The 24,607-nt window shown below is 42.1% G+C and overlaps 1 protein-coding gene across 1 annotated transcript in view; it reads right to left on the bottom strand.

Moving 5' to 3' along the window:
• MALRD1 (MAM and LDL receptor class A domain containing 1) overlaps nt 1-24,607 on the bottom strand; it is a 288,950-nt gene that overhangs the window by 124,262 nt on the left and 140,081 nt on the right. Inside the window, exons 25-26 of the mRNA XM_063121247.1 lie at nt 21,587-21,832; nt 19,009-19,166 (exon numbers count right to left, since the gene is read on the bottom strand). Coding sequence (XP_062977317.1) covers nt 19,009-19,166; nt 21,587-21,832 — 404 coding nt within the window. The remainder of the gene's footprint in view (nt 1-19,008; nt 19,167-21,586; nt 21,833-24,607) is intronic.

Below are 24,607 nucleotides of genomic sequence, written 5' to 3'. Positions count from 1 at the left end.
GGCTCTGCTGGCAGATTGAATGGAGCAGCCAAGTGCCATTTGTCACCTCCTGGCTGTTAGCCACCACTCACAGCTGCTCCCCAGCCACTGCTGCCTGCCCACTACCCACCCACCCAGTTGCTCACCCTCCCTCCCAGCTACCCTCTGCCCCCCCCACCCCCGGCTGCTCAGTCACTCACCCTCCAAAGAGAAAGCCAAGGGCCTTTTGGCTATAGAGTGGCCAGCAGTGACTAGAACTTTTTATGGACTGAAGTACAGAGTACACCTTCAATCCAATTCAAACTGAGCTGCTGGCCAGGTGCTCCATGGCTGGGCCGATCATTTCATCCACCCTCATCTCACCACAATTGCACCATGGGGGAGAGAAGGAAGAGGCAGAATGAGCTCTACTGCCTGGCAATGGAAATGGCGTTGTAGATCCACTGCACAGTGGGATGCTTCTACTGCTGCTGTCCTTGACATCTGAACAGCTAACTGAATCCATGTAACGCTTACCAAGTTGCTCCTTCCTGCCTCTCCAGTGCCAGGAGCTCTGAGAGGCAATAAGAAAGCCAGTATATGCTTATTTATTATTGTATTTATTGCATTCCATACTGCCCAATAGCTGAAGCTATTGCATTAAGGAGATTTCCATTTCCATTAAGGAGATCTGCATTTGCATGAAGGAGATTTGAAACAAGGTGTGTGTGTGTGTGTGTGTGTGTGTGTTAAGGAGGGGAGACTCCACTGATTTGTCTGGCATCCTTGCTTTTTAAATTGGATCTGAAACAAGGGGTGCAGGTGATTTCCTAGGGTGGTGGGCTGTGTAGTTGAAGAGAGGAGGGTTTTCTAGAATGAAATATTATCCTCTAAATGTAAACACAGGGGCAAGCCTGTGATTCTGGCACCAACTTCAGCAAATGGAATGTGAAAGAAAAAGAAAGAAAGAAATGTGGGGTCCAAAAGGCAAGAAGGAGGGGGGAAACCTACTGTAAATAGAAATCAATCTCCCTACCCCTCATCCTTTTGTTCTCATGGTTTACTGAACAGAGCAAATAGTCTGGAATTTAAAGTAATTGCCAAGGGTTTAACAACTGGGCTGGCCCATCCTTGACAGACAGTCACCAGCTTAAAGGAAAAAATAACCTGAGAATAGTCACAGACAAGCCGGATGCTTTGTACAAGGGAGGAGAATGATCTTATAAATAACAGCCCTATCCAACATACATATTCAAGAGTAAGCCCCATTGAGCTAACTGACGGGTTCATCAGACAAGCATTTTCTCACACACTCGCTACTGCCCACTCACAGTTTTCCACACATCCTTTAGACGACACTGTCCGCTTCCCGCTCTTTCTTGCCTTTTTTCTGTCACAAAATGGAGCCCTTTTAATCGGATTTTTTGTTTGGAAATAGAATGTGCCACCATTTCCTGCGGTGTGATAAAAAATTGTCCCTGAATGGGCCACGTGGTCTTTGTTTACTTCCTCTTTCTTCTCTGGGAAGAAAGAGGAAGTAATCTGGGACAGGAGCAGGGGCAGAAAAGCAATTTCCCCCTCTCTAATGATGCTCCCAGACTTGCTTCATAGCAGGGCTACATTCCTAAGCATACTTCCCAGTGAGAAAGGCTGCAATCTTATGCACACCCATGTGGTAATAAGAACCACTGAATATTGCATCCGGACTTGCTTCTGAGCAATCATAGACAGGATCAGCCCAAGCTTATACATGTTCTTCCGGGTAAGTGGTGGGTAAGTGTTAAGCTGAACAAAAACATTATGAGATGCAATCTCTCCCAAAAGCAAGTAAAGGAGTAGAATTGCAATCTTCAGAGGCGGGGTATAGGGAGCATTCTACAACTCTGGGGTAAATATGGTAAAATGAATAAATGTTTTCCGGAAGAAAGAAGCAGGGATGGGAGAATAGGAACTAACATAGATGCATCAAGCATGTCTGGCAGAACAAGTCTTGATAAGGTAACTAAGGGCCTTACTAGACGAGGCCTTAGCGCGCCTTCTGACCCGGTTTCCCTGCTGTGCGTCCAGATGATGCACAGGGGAATCCGGAGGCAGGCCGCGCTGAGGCCTGGTCTAACGCGCCATAAGGGAATGCGTTTATGGTGCGCTTTTTCCCCAGCTTCGGCCTCAGGCCGGGGCTGGGGGAAGTGTGGTGACTTCCGCGGCTTTTCACGGCTCCTCGCTCGCGAGGAGCCGCGAAAAGCCGCGGACCTGCCTGGCACAGCGCTCATAGGAGCGCTGTGCCCATCGGCGGGGGGGAAGAGAGGGGAGGGCGAAGGATGGCAGGGGGGGTGGCACGGGGGAGGGGGGGTGAGATTGCGCTGCGCGCCGCCCGAGCAAGCAGCCGAGCGGCGGCGCATGGCGCGATCTCACCCGCCCTCCCCCATGCCACCCACCCTGCCATCCTTTGCCCCCCCCCCCGTAAAAATAACCAAAACAACCGGACTTACCAGTCCGACGTCTTCGGGCCGCACCTGGCCCCTTTAAAATAAATTTTAAAATGGCGGACGCCGCAGGGACGTCCCTGCGCGTCCGACGTGTGGTAGCCTGGGGGAGGTGCGCTAACGTTAGCACGCCTCGGCCCTGCCTCCCTGCCGGCGTAAGCCGGCAGGTCTAGTAAGGCCTTAAGAACATAAGAAGAGTCCTACTGGAGATCAGACCAAGGCCTGTCTAGCCCATTAACCTGTTTCTCATACTGGCCATTTGCAAGGCACACATTGAAAAGTGTGTGAACAAAATTACGTACATTTAAGAAATGTGCATAAACAGGCTTTAGTAAATGGGTGGACCTTTACAAAAATGCATATAATTTGAAAAAAAAATGCACACAAAGTGCAGTATCCAAGGGGGTGCTTCTGTCCCCACTGATTACCTTCCACCCCACCAATTCCTTTCCGCAAGGGGTCGGTCCCGCCAATTCCATTATACAACAGAGATTTAGTATTCCCTAGAGGAAGCCCCAAAACAAGCAGAAATGCTCATTTCTGGATTGAGACAGGTCAGCACAGCTCCCTTATGCGAGCTCCTCTGACCTGCCCCATTCCAGAAATGAGCATTTCCACTCATTTTGGGTTGCCCCTGGGATAGGGTAACCCATATGAAAAGGAGGACAGGGCTCCTATGTCTTAAACAGTTGCATAGAAAAAGGAATTTAGCAAGTGTCATTTGTATGCACTCAGCACCTGGTGAAATTCCCTCTTCATCACAACAGTTAAAGCTGCAGGAGCCCTGCCCTCTTTTGTATCTGGTCAAGAGGGCAGGGCTCCTGCATCTTTAACTGTTGTGATGAAGAGGGAATTTCACTGAGTGTGACATGCATACAAATGACACCTGCTGAAATTCCCATTTCTATACAACTGTTAAAGATGCATGAGTCCTGTCCTCCTTTCCATATGGTCACCCTACTGTGGAAGTGCTAAATCGCCATTGTACAAGTAGTGGGGGCCACTTGCACAATGGAATTGGTGGGATGCAAAATAATCGGTGGGGCCATTGGATACTGCTCAAACATGCATTTTAAAAATAGGCAAAAATAATCCATACAGAGTAATTTATTTTTAAAAATGCATCTGATGGAAGGGACTTTAACATGGGAAATGGAGGAAGTCCACAGAAAAGGATCTGGCAGATCTGTCCATCGCTAAGCCAGTGTGGAGTAGTGGTAGAAAGCTAGTGTGGTGTAGTGGTTAGAGCATTTGACTGGGAGTCGGGAGATCCAGGTTCTAGTCCCCACTCAGGCATGGAAACCCACTGGGTGACTTTGGGCTAGTCACAGACTCTCAGCCCAACCTACCTCACAGGATTGTTGTTGTGAGGATAAAATGGGGAGGAGGATTGTGTATGCCAGCTTGAGTTCCTTGGAGGGAAAAAAAAGGCAGTTTATAAATGCAAAATAAATAAATAAATAAATAAATAAATGGGATGTTCCCATGTTCTAATACCATTAGAGAGGGAGAAAGGTCTCCTTATTCAAGTTCTCTGCACACTCCTGTTTCTCCCCAACTTTACTTGGATTTTTCCTCCCTAAACTAAAAGTAGATCACAGTGATGTACAAGACTAGGGCTGACATGATCAAGGAAGGATTTATGTACACTGCCAGGCTGGCTAGAAACCTAGTCTGTGATCCAGTGGAAGCTTGAAATATCCCTAAAGTATAAAGGAAATTGAGAAGTGGGAAGTTAACATTCTTCCACATCTAGAATACAAGGATTTGGGTTCTGCCTGGTTGAATGGGTACTGCATGTCACCTAACAAGTTCTGTTTCAAGTTAATAATTTCCCCCATTTCTGCAATGTAACTTTTGCCTGAATCAGACTGTCAAGAATATGACACGGCACAAAGAGAAACCTTATGAATATGACAAACACTTCAGTATGTTGAATTGCAAGGCCTTCCCTGTTCAGTGATCAATGAAATGAGTTTCCTAGCACAGGAGTCCTATTTAAACACAGTTACATGTTGGTTAAACCCATATTTTGAGGGAAATACACACATTCACACTTTCTCAGCTAGCTAACAACTAATATAAGTTGGAGAAGGTGAAGAAATGGTGTAGATCAGGTGAAGGTGTCAGTGAACAGTTCAGGTGGAGAGCTAATACAATTGAAAAATAAGCCACAGCTTTTCATTTGACAGATGTTAGGGCTGCTTCATTTTGCCCTGACTCAGTACAACAGGCAATATTTTAGCTGGCACAGTGACACAGTAAATGTACAAAATTCATGCCTAAACAAATGGTTTAAAGCAGCAAGACGCTTCAGTTTTGTTCCCAGATGCATCGATTCCAGCATAATACAGGCTGTGCCTCTTCACATCTGCTCTGCTGCATAGTTTCCAATACATCAATTTTTCAAGCATTTTTTTAAATCTTCCACAAGCCTATCTAGTCTCCACATTTCCTTAGAAAAATAGACATGCATGTCTGGAGAGATAATTTTAGGGGTAACAGCCACTGAGACAGATGATCAACATCCTGATCAATAACTTGAAAAAAAAAAGATGTCGAAAGAGCTCTAAATGAAAAAGTTTAACCAGCAACAACACACAGCAGTCATCTTAGCCAGACAGGGACTGGAGGAGGGAACAGCAGATGATGGGATATAAAAAGTGGCTGCTAGGCCCAATACAAGCTGTTGAAACCCTGAATTGCTTTGGTTTCCACATACCTTCAGTTGCACTTCATATGGACCCTAATATCAGCCTGTAAAGTTAAGTAGGGGCAGTTCTGCTCAGAGTTCCTTCCATAGAAGATGTAGGAGGTGGGGGAGAGTAGAAGAAATCTAGAATAAGGTCACCATCTGGAAAGGAGGACAGGGCTCCTTTATCTTTAACAGTTGTACAGAAAAGGGAATTTCAGCAGGTGTCATTTGTATGCATGCAGCACCTGGGGAAATTCCATCTTCAGCACAACAGTTAAAGCTGCAGGAGCACTGCCCTCTTGACCAGATACAAAAGAGAGCAAGCTTCCTGCATCTTTAACTGTTGTGATAAAGAGGGAATTTCACTGGGAGCTACATGCATACAAATGACACCTGCTGAAATCCCTTTTCTATATAACTGTTAAAGATGCAGGAATCCTGTCCTCCTTTTCATATGGGTCACCCTAGTGTTGTCTGAATAAGCCCAGTCAGTCCATAGACAATACTGAGCTAAATGGATCAATGGTCTGATGAAGTGTAAGACAATTTTCTACATTGCTTTGCTTTTGGCCAAGTTTTATATAGGGTGAGCATATGAAAAATAGGACAGGGCTCCTTTAAGAGTAAGGAAGGGAATTTCAGAAGGTGTCATTTGTATACATGCAGCACCTGGTGAAATTCCCTCTTCATGACTGCAGTTAAAGCTGCAGGAGACCTGTCCTCCTTTCTATATGGTGACCCTATTTTATAACATTCTACAAAACATGTTTAGCCAATCAACTCTTATCATCCTCAATGAATGGGGCTGGGTTTTTTTTCACCAGTATTTATTCTATTACCTTATTATTTTATTTCCATTTTGCAAACTGCCTAAACCTTTTATGGCTAAGGGGCAATCTACAAGAAGACTCTTTCCAATGTACTTCAGTTTAAAACCACATTTTCATCAAATCAGTTTTGCTCCTCCTGTGGCACATGCTCCCAATTAAAGCGGCGTACACAAAAGAAAAGGAACGAACCATTTTTACCTGGCATGGCATTAAGTTCTGGCATAGAAGCTCAGATTTAATACCACAGGCCTCTCTCTCTCTCTCTCTCTCTCTTTCTCTCTCTCTCTCTGTGTGTGTGGGTGTGTGTGGGTGTGTCTGTCTCTGTGTGTTGTGCTGAGAAAGTACAGAAAAAGTAAATGGAAATTGCTTCTGAGAAGACATGTTTAGTGAGCTTTTCTCAGGGCAGAAGTGGAGATTTCAAAAGGACAAGTCATCACAAAGCACCATGCTGATTTTAAGACTCATTTGGTGGTGTGGGGGGACACACGACAGAGAACCTTTTAAAGTCATTAATGTTACACAAAGCTCCATTCCTCTGGATAGGCACAGATTATCCAATTTGTCCATACTCCTATCAGTGCCACTCACCCTCAGGCAGTGCTGACTCCGTAGTTGAGGCCACACAGAGTCCCAAACCCTAGTGAGGCTAGCACAACAGGAAAATCCATCACAAAACGACTGCAAAAATGCAGCTTTTATGGCATGAAAACCTATGATTGCTGTAGAATGGGGCAAGCACAATGTGCCGTGATTGTCTGTGAGTACAGTAGCCCCAGAATAACTCCCCCTCCTGTACATAGGGCCTGGGTAACAGTGACATTGAATAAACCAAATATTTCATAATCTCTTTTTACTAATACACCACACTTGGCAATTTCCTGACTCTTCCAAGGGCTAGCCCTTCATACTGCCAAAATTAAACAACCACGAACAACTATGGCAGTTAAAAGAAAGTGATGTCCATTTCTTTTACTTAGACTTATTATCCTATTGAGTAGGCAAATTGCCAACTAGAGATCCTATCTGTTGAAAACTGTATGGATTCTTGTTCTAGGTTCAATTGCTACAATCTCCTTTGCCATTTTTCATCTTATCTTTTTAACAGGCTCTTCTGTCTTTCTATAGGTTGGTTTGCACATTGCACCAAGGATGCTTTAATTTGCTGTGCTTAATGGTGGTCACCATGATAGAGCTACATAATATGAGCAGTATGTGGGCTGAATCAACAACCAGCTGGAGATCTGGTACATGTGGTGGAGATGTGCTGTTGATGTGTTTCTGGATTTCTGGATATGCAATGCAGCATTAAGGGTGTGTGCATTCATTTTGTAATGACTGAAAAAACTAAATGAATGCATCCCAGGACATCTTGAGGTTACATGGGGGTGGGGTGGGGGGCGGAATAGTTAATGAGGTAATACTGGTACTTATAAACTTTGCTGGTTTCCCTCCAACAGCTAAGAATACTACCCCTCCAAGAAGACCTGTCAAATATTAGACTCAGGCCTTAGCTAGACCTAAGGTTTATCCCGGGATTGTCCTGGGGTCATCCCTGTTCATGTAAATGACACACAGGATATCCCAGGAGCAGGCAGGGACGACCCCGGAACGATCCCAGGATAAACCTTAGGTCTAGCTAAGGCCAGAGATAAAGATTATCCATTTTATTGTTACAAGCATACAGACTATCTCCTATTCAAAATTTCAACTGTTTTTAATCCAAGTCTTGGACACCAAGGCTGCAATTCTATATACATTTACCTGGGAGAAATTCCCATAAAATTTAGTGGGGCTTATTTCTGAGTAGGATTGAACTGTATAGGATTGCATTGTAAGAGTAATGACGTACCCCTAGCAGGCACCATGTATGCACAATGCTTAGCTAGCCAGATGAGCATGCGAATTAGGCATATCAGGCTTTTTTCCTCCATGTGGCCACAAAGATCCAAGAAAAAGGATTCCTATTAGGGATGAGAGCACTCCCTTTGGCTCAGTTTGTACCTGGACTATTTGGATTTGTTCTAAGCCCCATTCTGAAATTTGGATCTGATCACACATTTCCAAAGACATTATCATGATTGTGATGGCTTCTGAATTTCTTCCCCACCCCTGTCTGCTATCCTCCTTCTTTCCTTTCTCCCTTGGCAGTGGCTGGTGAGTGATAAACTGGGGTATTGAGTCAGTTCAGGAGTTGATGTGGACTAACAAGCTGAAGCTTAATTGAGCCAAAATGGAAGTACTAGTAGGCATAGTGATTCCACCTATCCTGGATGAGGTTTGCACTCTCCCATCAAGAAGCAAGTACATAGCATGTAGGTTCTCCTCGATCCATCACTTTTCCTGGATATTCAGGTGGTCATGGATCCTAGGATCTTTTACCAGCTTCAGCTGATACACCAGCCGTACACTTGGCTTCACCCATCCATGCTTTAGTTATCACCTCCAGGCTGAATTATTGAGATGCCATTGCAACATTCAAGGCACCAGGGAAGGAGACTTTGGCTCAGTTTAAATTATTATCTGAAAAATAACTTTTGGGAAACACGCCACTTAATTTGTAAAATAGGCAAGACACATTTCATGCAAATCAGGTAATTACAAACTGTGGTGAAATCTTTGTGTTTACACTTAGACACATGGATTGCTACATATCCCATGTAGTTGCTCAGGTATAATGTGGGTTGTAAAGACTGGGTGTACTGGATGAGTACGATCAAGACGTGGGCAAATGCAAGAAAGCACAGAATGTACCAATAGGCACAGAATTCCGTTTCCTGGGGATATCATCATCTATCATTTTTAAAGTGAGTTGCTAACTCTAATTGCTGCAGAGATATGGTTGGAAGTGTGCGGCCAATGTTTGCTGAAATCTGAGACGCCAGTGTGGTGGCTGGATAAGATTTTTATTAGTTGGAAATACGACATCACCGTCTTTGCCTCTCTTGTGATAAACAAAATAATAATTAATTGGCAAAATAAAAATATGCAAAATAAGCAAAGATATTGAAAAGGTGTCCAATTTTGCATATTTCACTAAAGAATTCAGCTTAATGTGATGTAAAATAAATCTGGATTCCCAGAGCCAGTGTGGTGTAGTGGCTGAAGTATTGGACTGGGAGTTGGGAGATCCGGGTTCTAGTTCCCACTCAGCCATGAAAACCCACTGGGTGATTTTGGGCCAGTCACAGACTCTCAGCCCAACCCACATCACAGGGTTGTTGTTGTGAGGATAACATGGAGAGGAGTATTATGTACGCCGCCTTGGGTTCCTTGGAGGAAAAAAAGCGGGATATAAAGGCATTAATAAATAATAATAAATAAAATCTTTCAAGTCTAAAATACATACAGTCCCAAATATGGCTTTAAGGGAAGATATTACTTAAATGTTACTGCTCCTAAATTTGATTTTCTAACTTACAAGAAATTGGCAGTTGCAGTGGACTGATGCTTCTAATTAAGGAAACTTTCCTTGGCTTACATTTAGATTATCATTAAACACTGCGGTTTTGCCAGTTACATGGAAGACTGTACCCAGATTACTAATGGCATAAATGCCGATTGTGAATGCTACCTTATTTGACCCTTTTATACAATCAGTTAGAAAGTGACTCGCTTCTACTATCTCCAGTAGAGTAAATTACTTTGGATCATCACCAAAACTACATACAGGATCTCCTTTCCTTCAATAGCCACCTACGTTTTTATGCTAGGGACGAGAAATTAAAATCAATCTTGTTAGCAAAGAATTGGATTCTTTCTGTTGGAGCACCTTTCAATTTCATTGAGATAATTTAAAACACATCAGCTGGAATCCAAATTGCTATTTTAGGCACACCACGGGCTTCTGCATGCCCAGTCAATTTTTTGACTGTTTCCCTGTCTTCGAACAGCAGACTTCCATGGCATATCACAAATGGTATTTGAAGCTCTCATCCATTTCCACAGTGGTTTGCCAAGCACCGTGGGGGAGCTGCTGGAGAAACACAAGTCCAGCATTCCCTTGGGAGTGCATGTGGAACTAGTCGAACAGTTCTGTATAACACTGTGCTTGATGTTCTAAGCCTGCTAAGTTACCCTAATTTACCATTGCTATGCAATAGAACACAACCAGGGCTTTGTAGAAACATACAAAACCAAGGTCTCCAAAATACAGAATTGTTAAGACATGACTGTTATATTGGGTACTCTTGAATTATACTGGCTACGGTCTTCCTCATGCACATTTGTTCCATTTGAGCAGTAGAAAAAATGTCTCAAGAGTACATATAGAGTGGGACAAAAAGTGGGGAAAGAAAGAAAAATAGGGAGAGATGCCCTGTCATCAAGTCTGGCTCCAGGTTTGGCAGGGTTCTACCCATGTCAGGTACTCCTCTGGCCATAGGCTTACACTTTGTCAGGTGATCTTGGGATTTGTGGGAAAATTAAAATGGCAGGCGGCTTCCTAGATCCAGCTGCTGTTGCCAAATATACCTGCAGCTGGGGGAATAAGCAGGTGGCTGGCCTAAAAAAAATGACAGTGCTGGTGGGGCCAAGGTAGGTGTCCATACCACTATGCCTTGCCATGGTACTTTGGCCCTGGCAGCGGTTGGAAGATGCTGTCACTGCTTACAATCTGCATCCTCTCTTGATTAGCCTTGCTGGTTTAACAAGGAAAATGGATAAAGATATTTACACCCTTCAGAAGTCCATGTAAGAAGATGATACAGTGATCCTTGCAGAAAGGAGGGTGGATACAGGGTCAGCATCAAAAGTTGTCATGATCAGACACCTGCTGAGGCCCACACAGAGCAGGGAAGCCACAGACAAGAGCCTTCTGGACCTGCTCCTCCACTTCACCATTGCAACCTGCTTCTTCATCCACCTCCCACTCTGGCCCAGACAACAGTGATGTTGTGAAGGAGGAGGATTAGATGCCACTACCTGCTTGCTCATTGGAGGCTTTCTGGCAAGTAAGCAAGTGATAGCAATGATGAGGAAATGGAGAAGGATTAGCAACAGCTGATAAGAAAGCTGGTGAGAAGGTAGATTCACTTTTGGTAGAGGGGCCCATACAGAATGTTTTGTCCATGTGCCCTCCAAAGCCTGGAGTCAGTACTGGTCAGATGTTCTTATATGGTGATGTGGATTTCAAAACCAGGGACCTAGCAGCTCAACCTCAGCATTTTGAGACACATAACGAAAGTGAAGTCTCCCAAAAAGGTGTCTCAGACTTCCATCTGACCATTATGAAGATATGACCCTGTAGCCATTTCTTGGCTGCTTCCAGTAAATGAACGTTGGAAACATTCCTAGGACATTCTTTACTACCTTTCCCATGGTTGAAATGACTAGAAAAGGGGAACAGAATAATGAAGCTTTCTCCAGCTTTCAAAGCTAAAACCAGTAGATTAAAACCATCATGAAAAGAAAAAATGGAAAAATCCAAAGATCTGCCAACCATTGACCAATTTGCGGAATTGGTCAATTGCTCAGCTGTAGGATTCAGTTCTTACTATTCTTTCCCCTGAATTTTGATGGAGAGCACACATTTTGCCCTTTCAAAAAATATTCCAGTTCACCCATTTCTTACCACAGTCACGATACTCAAAAATACATTAGTAACCCTTATGCAAAGCAATTTAGTTTTGTGTGCACTGGAAAGGTTGATTATTCTAGGTCACTAAAGTTTTGAATGAATGTTTAAGTTGTGCAGTTTAAGAAAAGCATGAGATTCTCTCTCGGTAATTTACCTGCAATGAGACTAGAATAATTTCCGTTTTCTCATTCTTAGAAAATGCAACACAGCCAATGATAAAATGCTCTGCCCAGACTTTCATTAATTTCCCAAAGGACTTCCAATATTAATGAATTTCCATTATTACTCACTTGTTTCCATTATTACTGATTTCCATTTACCCCTTGTTTCAATTAATATTTTGGATGAATTCTAGTACCTTCACCCACAAGAAGTCAAATTTATTAAACAGTAATTCCTCATTGGAATCAATACTAACTTGTGACAACTCATGTGTGCACTGTTTTGTCCATTTTTCCCACATAGATTTAGTGCTGTTCTGTAAATTATTTGGTGAAGATCATAAACAAAATTAACTAGATATGGCAAACCAGAGATGTCACCAAAACCTGTATTTCCTGGCTCAGAAATACAAGCCTTTGGGACTTGTCAAATTCACTTCAACTATAATGTGAGAATTGTGCCACCTGGTTTTGTCTTAAGAAGAATTCTACTCCTCTTCCCCTCCCAGACAGCCTCCCAAAAGCCCTTAAAGAAACTAAATTTCTCAGGGACGGAAGGCATGTGAAACAACCTGGAGGTTGATGACATAATCAAAAGGACCCGCAAACGTCCATGAGTGGCCAGTCACAAATATGCCATATATCACTGATGTAGGGATGCTCAGAGTAACACATTTTCTCTTTCAACCTGCTACCATACTGATACATTTAGCATTTAAAACACAAGAAGAGCCTAGTTGGATCAGACCAAAGGGTTGTTGTTGTGAGGATAAAATGGAGAGGAGGAGGATTATGTACCTGGAGGGTGAAAAGGTGGGATATAAATGCAATAAATAAATAAAAATAAATAAAAATAAAAGGGCTCTTGTGTCCAAAATCCCATTTCCCATGGTGGCTGACCAGCTGCCTCTGTGAAGTCCATAAGCAGGACCCGAGGGCAAGAGATTTTTCCCTGGGTCCTCTCCCCTCCACCCAGAAGATAGAATTCAGAGGCATACTTCCTCTGAATTATAAATGAGAATGAATGTATATTTTATACATATTTATAAATATTAATACAATATGTATAATATATGTTAACCATTTTTCTGTTAAAAAAGAACAGCAGAACTATAAAAGCCTAAGAGCGACCCATATCAATCAATGCCCAAACCTCAGAGTGTACAGCACAAATCCTGAAACGTCCAGCCAGTCTGTCAACAATTAAAACATAACTATTAAATCCTGGAAAAAATAAAGATTGCTGACCAAAAAAAAACCCTACATGGGGCTGTGGTAAAAAGGTAAGTTTCAGGAATACCACTAATAGAGGACATTGAGCATCTTTGGGCATGTCTACACAGGGCATTTACTCTGTAGTGGCTGCGAATGTGCACATCTGTGGTTATATGACGCAACGGCCAATTCACAGCCACATTGTAGTTTCCATCCTGACATTGCATGTTTTCATGGTTCCATTTGACCATGCATTTTAACTTTGCTCCACTGTCATCATGGTTCTCTGTGTGTTGTCATTTATTTTGAAAGATTTCTATTTCCCTTGGAACGGACTGGATGAGTCCCTCACTCCCCTATATGGTAGGGATCAAGAGCATGTTTTGCCTCCTGGCCCACCTGCTCCATCCCTGATGTCACTGGAGGTCTCTAAACACACTTGCAAATAAAGTCACAAAAGTTAGTAGTGCCTGCAAAAAATAAAATAAAATGTTCTTCATCTGCTAAGAAGGAAAGCCTTCTCCTCTGCGGCCGGCATGAAAAATTCAGGCTACTCATGACTTAGCATAAGAGGGATGGAGTTGTGGGATGGCTTTCCATTTTCCACACCACCATAGAAATCAAGTGGATGGGCAGAGGAGGGAGACAGAGTAATCCCTCCCTCCCTCCTCCGTCATGCCACTCATTTGTTCAATGCTGGGCTGCCATATCTTTTGAAAATGTGCCCATGAATAAAATCCAGTGTTCATAGGCTCAGATCAGAAGGTCGATGTTGCAAATAAAATCAGTTAATGAGATTTGTGCTGAAATACAATGGGCTTCACGTGTGTAAGCTTTTCATATTGTATGCCCAAACGGGGACATTTGGTGGTGTTGGAGGCGAGGCATATTGTGTGAGTGTGTTAGTGTGTGAGTGTGTTAGGGGGAGAGGGGCAGTTTCTTCCCATCATGTATTATCTCAGTATGTTTATCATCTATCCAGCCACTTGTGTTTGCCCAGGCTGTATCTTTATACCTTTACAATCATAAGCAAGAAAAGTTTATTTCATATCTTTTAGAATTTCTATGTAGGCCAGAGAGAAAGTTGAGTAAAAGAGCATCATGCTTATGCAAAAGTAGTGCGTTCTTGAAATTAAAGCACCAACGAGCTGATATATTATCACCTAGATGAAGCTGAACTTCTCTGTGTCAATCAAAATGAGGTCAAACATAGAGTAGCTGATAGTTTGAAACTTAAAGGAAAGAAATCCTTTGTGGGTTGTTTCTGAACACAACTCACACAACTTACTGTGAAAGCTGGTAATTAAATGTGTATATATTACATCTAGTTAATGAACACCAGATGTTTGATCAAGAGAAACAGACAGAACACTGAGCACAAGATAAAGGTAATTATGAAAGCAAAGAAGAAAAAGTACAGACTTGTTCTTCTCAAAGAGGCGAGGCAATTGTTTAGAGATGACTGAGTGGTTAAAATTCAGTTGTTCTTTATAGGGAATAAAAGCAAAATATATAGCAACTATTGGAATGATTCTATAGCTGCTCGGTAGGGATGGAATGGGGCTTCAGGTGAGGGAGCAACTTGTTATCTGACCCTATTTTAATCAGTTCTGTAAAATTCTAAGTCCTCTAGAAATGTGGTTTGCACTCCCCACACATGCTACTTCCCTGCTGGTCCTCTTCATTCTTTCCACAATCCAGGAAAAAAACTATTTTGAGGAATGGGGAAGGGGAAACAGGTGGCAGAGGGATTATATTCATACAGGAAAGACCCCACAAGGCCTTTCCTTAAAATGTTCCAAGGGATTGTGGGTTTTGTAGAGCTTCATCCCACATACCTATTTCCCTCGAATTACCCCTACAGCATTTAGCTATTGTAGTTGTTGTTGCTGCTGCTGCTAGCTAATCACACCCCGGGCGGCAGTGCTCCTAAGATCCTTTGCATACCAGGAAAAGGGTTTAAGGGTGGAAATGTAAAAAATCATTAAAAAATCAACGGATGACCCAATCCGATTCAAATTTGGTACGCTTAAAGCTCTCCTTAATATCTATTACTGTGCTTATTTTGATGTCTCTATCTTTAAAACTTACGCAGATGTAAGCATTTTTCTTTAAACATATCAAATCCTGCTCCTGTGCCCCCAGTGGCCACTTGGAAAACAACAAATGATTCGCTCCAAAAGTAGTTCCAAAACACGGCGGTTCTTTTGCCTTTGAAGCACAATTAAAGCAGGATGCATGGGAGTACTCCACAGTCAAAGCAGATTATAAACTGGAAAACTTCGGAGTCTTTTGCATGCAATTTGCAGTGATTGCACAGTTATAACGCTGGTGTGATAAAGCTCATAGTTTCCTCACAAGAAGACCTTTGAGCTACAAGGAAGAAGCCTCACTCCACACACCATTTAAGCTAAGGAGAGGCCTTGTGGGGCCTTTTTTGTGTGTCAAACTGAAATGTCTGCTGCCTGTTACCCCTCCCTAAGGCTCTACACTCCTATAAACTCTTACTTTGGAAAATGCTTCATTAAATGCAGTGGGGCTTATTTCCAAATAGGCAAGCATAGGGTTGTGCTGAAAGGAAGGCTTCTTCTTTCTTCTTCTTTAACTTGGTGAAGATAGGGAAAAGTTAGAAGAGGAAGGGGAAATGGAAGCAAAAGCTCAATTGCGCTTTCTGAGCTTTCATGTGGAATAGTTGCAAAACTCTTCAAGCATTTAATTTATTGTCATGTGTAACAATATAATGTATAATATTAAATATTACACTCAACTTGTCAGGACAATGAGCCCTAAAAGTTGATAGAGGTTGTATTATTATTATTATTATTATTATTATTATTATTATTATTATTATTATTATTACATCCTGCCTTTCCACTAACAATAGTGCTCAAGCCAGGTTTAATATATTCAGTTCACAATGTTTTTATTCATTGTGCAGTGTGGAGTGCGCGAAATAACGAGACGGAGACATTAGCTGGGTTTTAAACAGGGCCACATTTATTGATGGATCTGCAGTAGGGAACCTAAGCAGGCATCTTCTCCTAAAACGGCATACAGTACGTCTGTTAACTGAAAATGGGCGAGACATTCTCAGCCAAGGGGTGGCGTCTTAAAGTTCGCCACCCCCAAGCTTCCCCTTCCAGGGTAGGGAGGCCTTCCGTGTCACCCCACCCTCACGGTATGTAACCGCGAGTGGATGAGAAAAGGTTGGCCTCAGAGATAATCCTTATTTCCCCAGCTGGGTCGCAGGATTCGCAGCTGTTGAACCTCAGGTATTTACCAATCACCGCCAGGTGCCTTAGAATGCTCACCATCCCTCGCCAGGTGAAGATGCCTGCATTCCTGCTATTAATGTGACCGAATTCAACCAATCAACATATTAATACTCTCTATCTGTCTTGCAGTATGAAGTAGGCAAAAAAACTCACAACCAATCTCAGATTGTGAGCAAAAAATGCATACTTGGCTTCCATTAAAGGACAACCAGCAAGCCCATACTGCCTACAGGGAAGGGAGGGAGGGAGCCACGTTGCCAAGGCGAGACAGGGAGGAGTGCGAGCCTTTGAATAGGCTCCTAGCCCCTCCCCGAGTCATGTGGGCCCGGGAGGAGGCCGTCGATTGACGGCCTCTGCGCCTTGTTTCGCGCACCCCCCACAACAGCCCCACCCTGCCAAGCTACACCAGGCAAGGGTTTAGGGCGTTTCCTGTAACTAAAGCGGCTAGGCAAAAAAGTGTGGTACAAGATCCAGATCTACACCAAGCAGGATATAATACTTTTTGAAAATGGTATATGTAATGTGTCCTAGGCCTGAACAGTTGCCAAAACTGCTATAAACCATTATAAATCAGTAGTGTAGATCCTGACCAAGTTTAATTTCTGAATGCTTTCTGGATTTTCCCTTTTGCTTTTATCCATGTGGCTGCATTACCATAGCACATTAATTTTGGAAACACATCAATAATCAGAACATAAATTTATTTAATTTATCAACTCAAGAGCTTGTTGGAGAAGGATACAATTCTTACGATGATCAATTAAATTGAACAGTTGAAGGTTGGTTAGTGATTCTTATGTATGAGTTTGTACTAAAGCAAACGAGGAGAGCACACTTCCATTGTTTTGATATTTCTGATAACTTATCACCAGGGGTCTAAATACTGAAATTCAGTGGATTCAGAACCTTGTATAGAAAAGCTCATTGAAGAACTTACCAAACTTTGACTCCAGCTTTCACTGGAGTATCACAATCAAACTAGTTTGCATTTGCATTTTAACTAAACCTATGTACAAACAATAATAGACAAGCAGCTAGCTATGCTATTTCTTTTAACGATTTTCATTTAAAAACAACAACCACCAAGCAACGCCCTAAGTGTCATGCCACGAATCCTGAATGAATAATGCTTTCATCCTTGTGTGCTAGTAGGGCTGAAATGTCATTTTCAAAAGACAAGAACAATAGAGCCCTGGGAGAGAAAGAGAAATCAGAAAGGAAATGACACAGGTATGGTTTTTATATTTTTCATTCTATTTACGTTAGCTGCTGAATATTTTCTGATGACAGATGCTGTCGTCCAAAACTGCATAGTTACATATTGCTTTCAACCAACATGGGACCAAATACAAAGCTAACATTTTGCTAACATGAAAACTATCAAAAACTGACAGTTGTTTGTCATTTATAGGGAATACGTTGCACAGAGAAGGCAAAGAGGGAAGGAAGCAGGGAGGGAAAGACCTCTTAATGAACCATTTTGGTCCAGCATGCAATTTCATTTCCACATACACACTGGGGCACTGCGAAAGGGTTTTCTGGCTTTCATTTTGCTCTGCCTCACACTGAAGCAAGACAATGACATTTTAAAAAAACTGTAAACAGAGAAAAGCTGTCGTATGTTCAACCCGAATTTCTACTCTTGAGCAGCTTGACTGCAGAATACACACCACTTATAGTTCCTCGTACATCTACCCAAGTACTTTAAGTCATGACACAAGTGTCTTCTACGCATGATGCATTTCTTACAAAGGAACACAGGAACCTGCCATTTACTAGTGTGGAGGAATCAAGACACGGCTCCCCAATTCACACAGGGTCTGGTTTATTCCCAAAAAGATACACAGATGCAGACTGTCATTCATTGAGGAATGAGGTACTTTTATTGATAACAGGAACCAGTAAAACATGGACATATTACCATATAAGGAAAGTAACGGTCATCTTTCTAAAAACAACTACCTCAGTGCGCATATCCCTTTTCTATGGATGTGCTTCAGCAAACTCAGCATTTTCTGATTAGCAGACTGCGTTCTGCACTCCTGCGAAGGGGTTGTGGGCATGCTTGCCTTTTTTGTCAAGTATACATAGCACAACACAAACTCCATTTAAGATTTCTTTTAAGTTCAACACAAACTCCATGTTAAGATTTCTTTCACTTTGCTCTTTGAGTCTTCAAAGACTCCCTCCTAGACTTCAAGTTTCATTTAAGCTTGAATCTCATTTTCTCTTACTCACTCTTCCTCTAAACATTCTTGTTGCATGCGACTTATCATTAGGTTGAGTTCAATGTTTTGGATAGTTTTAAACTTTGTTTAAAGCTGGGTCCGATGATTCGTCCAGCCCGCCCAGGATTTGCTTGTTCTGACTGGCAATGTCTCCCGAGGGTTTGGGAGAGAAACTTTTCCCAACCCCACCTGAAAATGCCAGAGATTGAACCTACAAACTTCTGCATGCCAAGCATGTGCTCTGTACTGAGCTATGGTCTTGCCACAAATGACTCCCATCCATAGGAAAACCACTAACTGCAAATGAATCGCTTTTGCAATGTCTACACATGCAACTCTCTATGCTCCATTTACATACAGGGCAGAAGTGCTTCTGAAGTGAAATCTATCAGGTTTGAGAGAGTGGAAATGAGAGGCAAAGTTGTGCACATGATACCTCCATGCTACATCTATGGAAATATCTTAGGAAAAGCTTGTTTGGTGACCACCGGTAGCTTTGCTTAAGAACTCTTTGTTAGAGAACTCATTTTGACACCGACAGAAGTGTCAAGTAATTATTGGCAGGAGGGGAAAGAGTAAAACTGTTACCTTAATGAAAACCTGGATCTGTCCTGTTGCTTTTGAAGAGATGTAGTACCAGAAGCTCAGTGTGCAAGTAGTGCTAGACTCTGTCCACCTGGAGCTCTTCAGGTGTGCCTTTTCACCCCTGATGCCTGTTGACGTGGCTTCAAGATACAGGAATTGCCCTACGATAAAAAATGGTACAGGATCTAAAAATGTCCATAATTAGCATGAACAACAAACCAAAAGGGCAACAGTTGCACAAAGCACAGAAACAAACAATGCCAAAAAAGCACTACTATTTAGGGTCTGCAAACCCTACTCCCATGGCTATTGCTCACACACAGTGAAATGAAACTGTTTATCTGAGGAAGTCTAGCACGACGAAACGGGATTATTACCGGATGCCTAGATATAACCAGCTAGGTGACTTAATTGTCCTACAAAGAACTTTTATTTGTGTTGTATAAAAATAATTTATTTTGTACACAGTTGTGTGCTTTTTTTGGCATTGTTTGTTTCCATAATTAGCATGGAAACAGAAAAGGAAAATAGTACCAATCTAAACCTCAGTCATCCCTGATCATAAAGCATGTTTTGGAAAATAGGGTGCATTGTTCACACAGTCATATCTGGAGGTCTGAGATGTAGTAGAAAACAAGGTTGTTTACTGTTCATTGGTTTATATTATTTTAACCTTACTCTTCGGTGGGGGGGGAAGACTCCAAGAGTAGCTTATAAAAATCAATAAGGCAGATCCTGTCCTGGCCACAGGCTTACTCTAAAATACCCAACACAAAAAAGAAAAAGGGACTGGAAAGGAGGCTCGGGGAAGCAAATGCAGACACTAGTTTTTAGTTATAAAGTTCATATCAGTGTTCTTTCTGGCAGGGAGGAGGGAAGCAAAGTCCCAGTTCTACCCACACCTCTCTAGACAGATTCAGAGGCTCATTACGGGAGAGAGCAATGGAGGACGGAGAGGAGAAAATGTCCACCCTGCTAGCAACAAGCCATTGGATATATGGAAGTCTCTGAGTTTGGAGACTTCCGTCTCATGAGGGTACAACCCATTCAATTGTGCCCTAAAATAATTTTGAGAAATAAAGGTTTGGGGTGGGATTCCATGAAAACATTTCTCTTTGAAATATTGAGTCATTTTCATGAACTTTGGATCAAATCACTATTTCTCCCAAGCCCTAAAATAAAATAAATTCATTTTCTTCACTTGTCCAGCCATGCCTCCATCTCAGTTCCTTTCCTGTGTCATCTTTTTTTTTTCTTTGTTGAATTCTAGCTTGTAAGATCCTTGGGGAAGGAGCTGTCCTCATGTACATTGCAACATGACATGCACATCGGTGGCAGTATAGAAACAAAAATATACTTTTGTATTGATAGAAAAAGCTCATGATTCAGAAGACTTCTTTTCCCCCACATGGATTTGACTTTGGCATTCATTTGTTGTTTTAAGTTTGCAACAATGTTGTTGGGAAATGGATGCCGCCATGCCATCTCCAGGGGAAACATCTCATCATCATCTAGCGCAGCAAGGAAAAGGTCACTTCTAGCACTACAGGCGAATTGTGTATTATCTCAGCCATGGAAATAATGATCTTGAGGAGCTGAGAGATCATACAAATAATGTGAAATACGGTTCACCAGTGTATGATGAAAAGAAAATAATTTGTGAGAGGAGCATTTGAGGTGCCAGCTGAAACATTTATTATGAACAGAGTTTCCTTACGGAGCAAAATGCACCCTTATATTTATGTTTCCTTGCTTTGCCAAAGGAAACTACGCAACAACATACAGCGATAAAGAAAACAAGGATGACTATGGTGTGAATTCTTGCCCACATATGATCAAATTATATTTCTAACCGGGGTGTGTGTGTGTGTGTGTGTGTGTGTCAAAATTGACGGTAGAAATTGAAAGGTAGAATTCTTAGAATTCCAATAAAAGCTTATAGATCACACACAGTCATTCTGGACATTGCTTCTACCCTGTGGAATTCTCAGCTTTTTTTTTATGAAGCTCTCTCCTTCTGGACAACAACACTCATAGATTAAGGGTTCAGTATCAGGATCTTTATTCTGCTACCAGCTTGTCCTGTCAGTTTTCATGGACTGAGTGATTACCCATTCCAACTTCTGGCTTGGGAACTCAAATTGGTCATAGGCTTGAGCTGGCAAAGGCTTGATTGCCTAGCCTTGAACTGACAACATAATTTATGCCCAGTTTGCCTCCATACTGAATCGTATTATTGGTGATTGTGTTGGCTTGTCATTTGGCACCAGAGCCTTGGTACATGTGCAGTGCTGCAACTATGATGTGGCATCTCATCAAGGCCTCATAAACAGATGTGCCACTGCTTAAGGGGGGAAATGTCACTATTTAAAAGAAACAATTGAGAAGATTTTGCTTTGTAATTCAGAAATTCCTGGTATTGCTGCATTATAGAACCATTTCCAACGTTAGGGAATTAACTGGTTTAGACATTCATAACACGATTCTAATTAGAGATTTAGAACCTGCCCTGTATTGCATGGGAAGCGGTGATAAGATTTGTGAATGTGGCTAAATTCCCTCTGCTGAAGTGGCAGCATACCTTTCCCGTTTCCAAGCGTGTGGTCCTTGGGAAGTCTGAAGTTTTGAGATGAGCTGGTTCCCATGACCCAGTTGAAGTTATCGGCTGGGGAATTCTGCCAACCACATATGCCATTTTCAAAAGTGCAAGAGGTCCCACATTCTTTCTCATCAGTATTATCCCCACAGTCATCCTCAAAATTGCAGCTTTGTTCTGATCTGTAACACTTGCCATTGAGACATTCCAAATAACCATGAAAGCAAGAGCCTGAAAAGAAGATTTCAATGACAAAATAATCAAAGTTACTGGAAGTTTACCTCTCAATCCTTTTGACTCTCAGAGTGTCTCTATATTAAGGAAAATCATGTTGCTCACCCGGGGCTGATGTGCTTCCTGGTTCTTTGGCACGATTGAGATGATCTGCATGGGTTGCATTACATGGGAGGAGATGGGTGACAAGGGGGAAGATCCTGCTGTTTCTCAGTGCTCCTTTAAACAGCAGACATGTTTTGAGGGAATGCCTCCCTTCCTCTCTGACATGTGTGCAAAGGAGCAGGGGTGGGGTCATGTGCAGTAGTCTACACCCCTCCACACATTTACTTGGGATTTACTTCTGGGTAGACACATGGGGAACTACTAGCACAAAGTAACAGAAAGAACAAAAAATTAAAAAGAATCACAAGCCCAACTCTAATCTAGCATAATGAAGGGTCTCCCTTAGTTGGGAGTAAGCCAGATCTGTCCCCCTTCCTTCCTTGGCAAGTTTATAGTGCAAAGTCAGCTTTACACACTGCCGAATTTGCACCATTAGGAATTTATTCCAGGTTATCTCTAGTTGTTTTTAAAACCAGAATAAGGAGGTGAGACCAGGGGAGATGTCCTGTTTCTTTATAACGCCATGTAATCCAACCAAAAACTTCCATGAGTGGCCAGTCACAAGCGTGCTATAAATAGCTTGTTTAGAGAAGCTCTCAGAAAAACTTATTGAAAGCACTTTTATTAAAAGGAAGTCTCAGGCCTTAGCTAGACCTAAGGTTTATCCCGGGATCATCCCGGGGTCGTCCCTGCCTGTGTGTCATTTACATGAACAGGGATGACCCCGGGACGATCCCGGGATAAACCTTAGGTCTAGCTAAGGTAGGGTGACCAAATGAAAAGGAGGACAGGGCTCCTGTATCTTTAACAGTTGTATTGAAAAGGGAACTTCAGCAGGTGTCATTTGTATATATGGAGAACCTGGTAAAATTCCCTCTTCATCACAACAGTTAAAGCTGCAGGAGTGACCAGATTTAAAAGGGGGCAGGGAACCTGCAGCTTTAACTGCTGTGATGAAAAGGAAATTTCACCAGGTTCTCCATATATACAAATGACACCTTCTGAAATTCCCTTTTCAATAAACTGTTAAAGATACAGGAGCCCTGTCCTCTTTTTCATAGGGTCACCCTAGCTAATGCCTCAGTCTCTGAAGCGTCAACCCATTGCCATTTTATGTTGTTTGTTTCATTAAGCAACAGCACCAAGTAGACCGTGTTTTCCATGGAAAACTTTTGGGGATGAAGCTCCAGTCATGCATTCTGTGGCTGGCAGTTTTCTAGCCTGACATACTTAATTGCTTGCATTTTCTATTACTGCAATATAGGTTGGTTTTCAAAATACATTATAGGAAACCCTGGGGTTCATTAATCAGGTGATCAGTAGGACTGCCGTCAGGTTTGAGGGGGCCCTGAGCAAAGTGTCATCAGGGAGGGCCTGGCAGCTGCCCTAGGATGCCACTTGCTGATGCTGAGACTAGTGATCAGTGCTGATGGACAAGCTTTTCTAAAAGATAGCTTGCCACTGTCATTGATCCAATAATGCCCTATAAGATGCAGTGACAGTGAGTGTTAAATATGCTTTGAAGCAGGGGTGGGCAGAAGGTAGCTCTCCAGATGTTTTTGGACATTATCTCCCAGAAGCCCCTGCCAGTATGGTTAGAAAAAAAAAAGATCAATTCACACAAAGTAAATGCTGAGGCCCAATAGCAGGCTGCAAAAATGGCGTTTGGCTTAGAACACTTCCCAGAATCCTTTGCAACCCTCAGGAGTTCGGTGTCAGATGTGCAGATGTTTCTTAGCAGAAGAATCAACATGGAAAGGTTTCTAAGAAACTTTAACATTTGAACATCTGAATGACAAAAATAAAATTGGAACTTCAGCAATCCAACTGAAGGAGAAGCTTTAATATTTTAACTCTTTAGCTTCTCAATGAACTTTGCACAAAGAAATTATGTGGTTCTCTCTTTTTTGTGGCTTCACCCACTCTGCGCATTATTTGAAAGTATTATAAAGCCACTGTGCTGTGATGACTTAATGTAATATTTGTGCCTCCAAGCTGCATTATTTCAAACTTATTTCTGAAATTTTTTGGCTGGTAGATTGTTCCTTTGGAGCTTCCGTGGCTCAGAATAAGCTACTAGACTGAAACAAAGCCCCTTCAAATTCACGAGGACTATTTTCTGAGTAAACATGTTAGGACTGTGCTGTTGTTTTGTTTTTAAAGGAAAATCAAACAAATTAAATCACAGACATATAGACGTGACTAGGAAATCCACATGAGGAAATGCTACAAAAATAAAAATGAAGTATAAAACAAAAATGGTGTATTATCATGTTTAATTTGCACTCTAATCTGCAACACATGTGCCCTAATCTGGACAAAATTATGCACTTGTGGCTTCAATTCTATACCAATTTACCTAGAAGTAAGACCACCAAACTCAGGAACTTACTTCTTAGTAGTTGTGCATAGGATAGTGTTGTATGGCTGCAGCTCTAAATGTATTTCCCCAGGAATAGGCCCCACTGGACACAATGGGGCATATTTCTAAGTAAATATGTATGGGGTTGTTTTGCATGAACAAGTGATTTTAATTGAATTCAGAATACAAGTACTCAGGTTTGCCTGGATTATGGCCATTGTTTGAAAATGAATTCTACTCAAAGCTCCATCTGGCAAGCATTTTATTGCCACTCATTATTGGGCACTCATGGATTTTCACAGGTT

This window comes from Elgaria multicarinata, chromosome 1 (genome assembly GCF_023053635.1).
Source record: "Elgaria multicarinata webbii isolate HBS135686 ecotype San Diego chromosome 1, rElgMul1.1.pri, whole genome shotgun sequence".
Classification (NCBI taxonomy): Eukaryota; Metazoa; Chordata; class Lepidosauria; order Squamata; family Anguidae; genus Elgaria; species Elgaria multicarinata.
The sequence above is the reverse complement of the archived record's forward strand: the minus strand, read 5'-3'. Positions and strand labels throughout refer to the sequence as shown.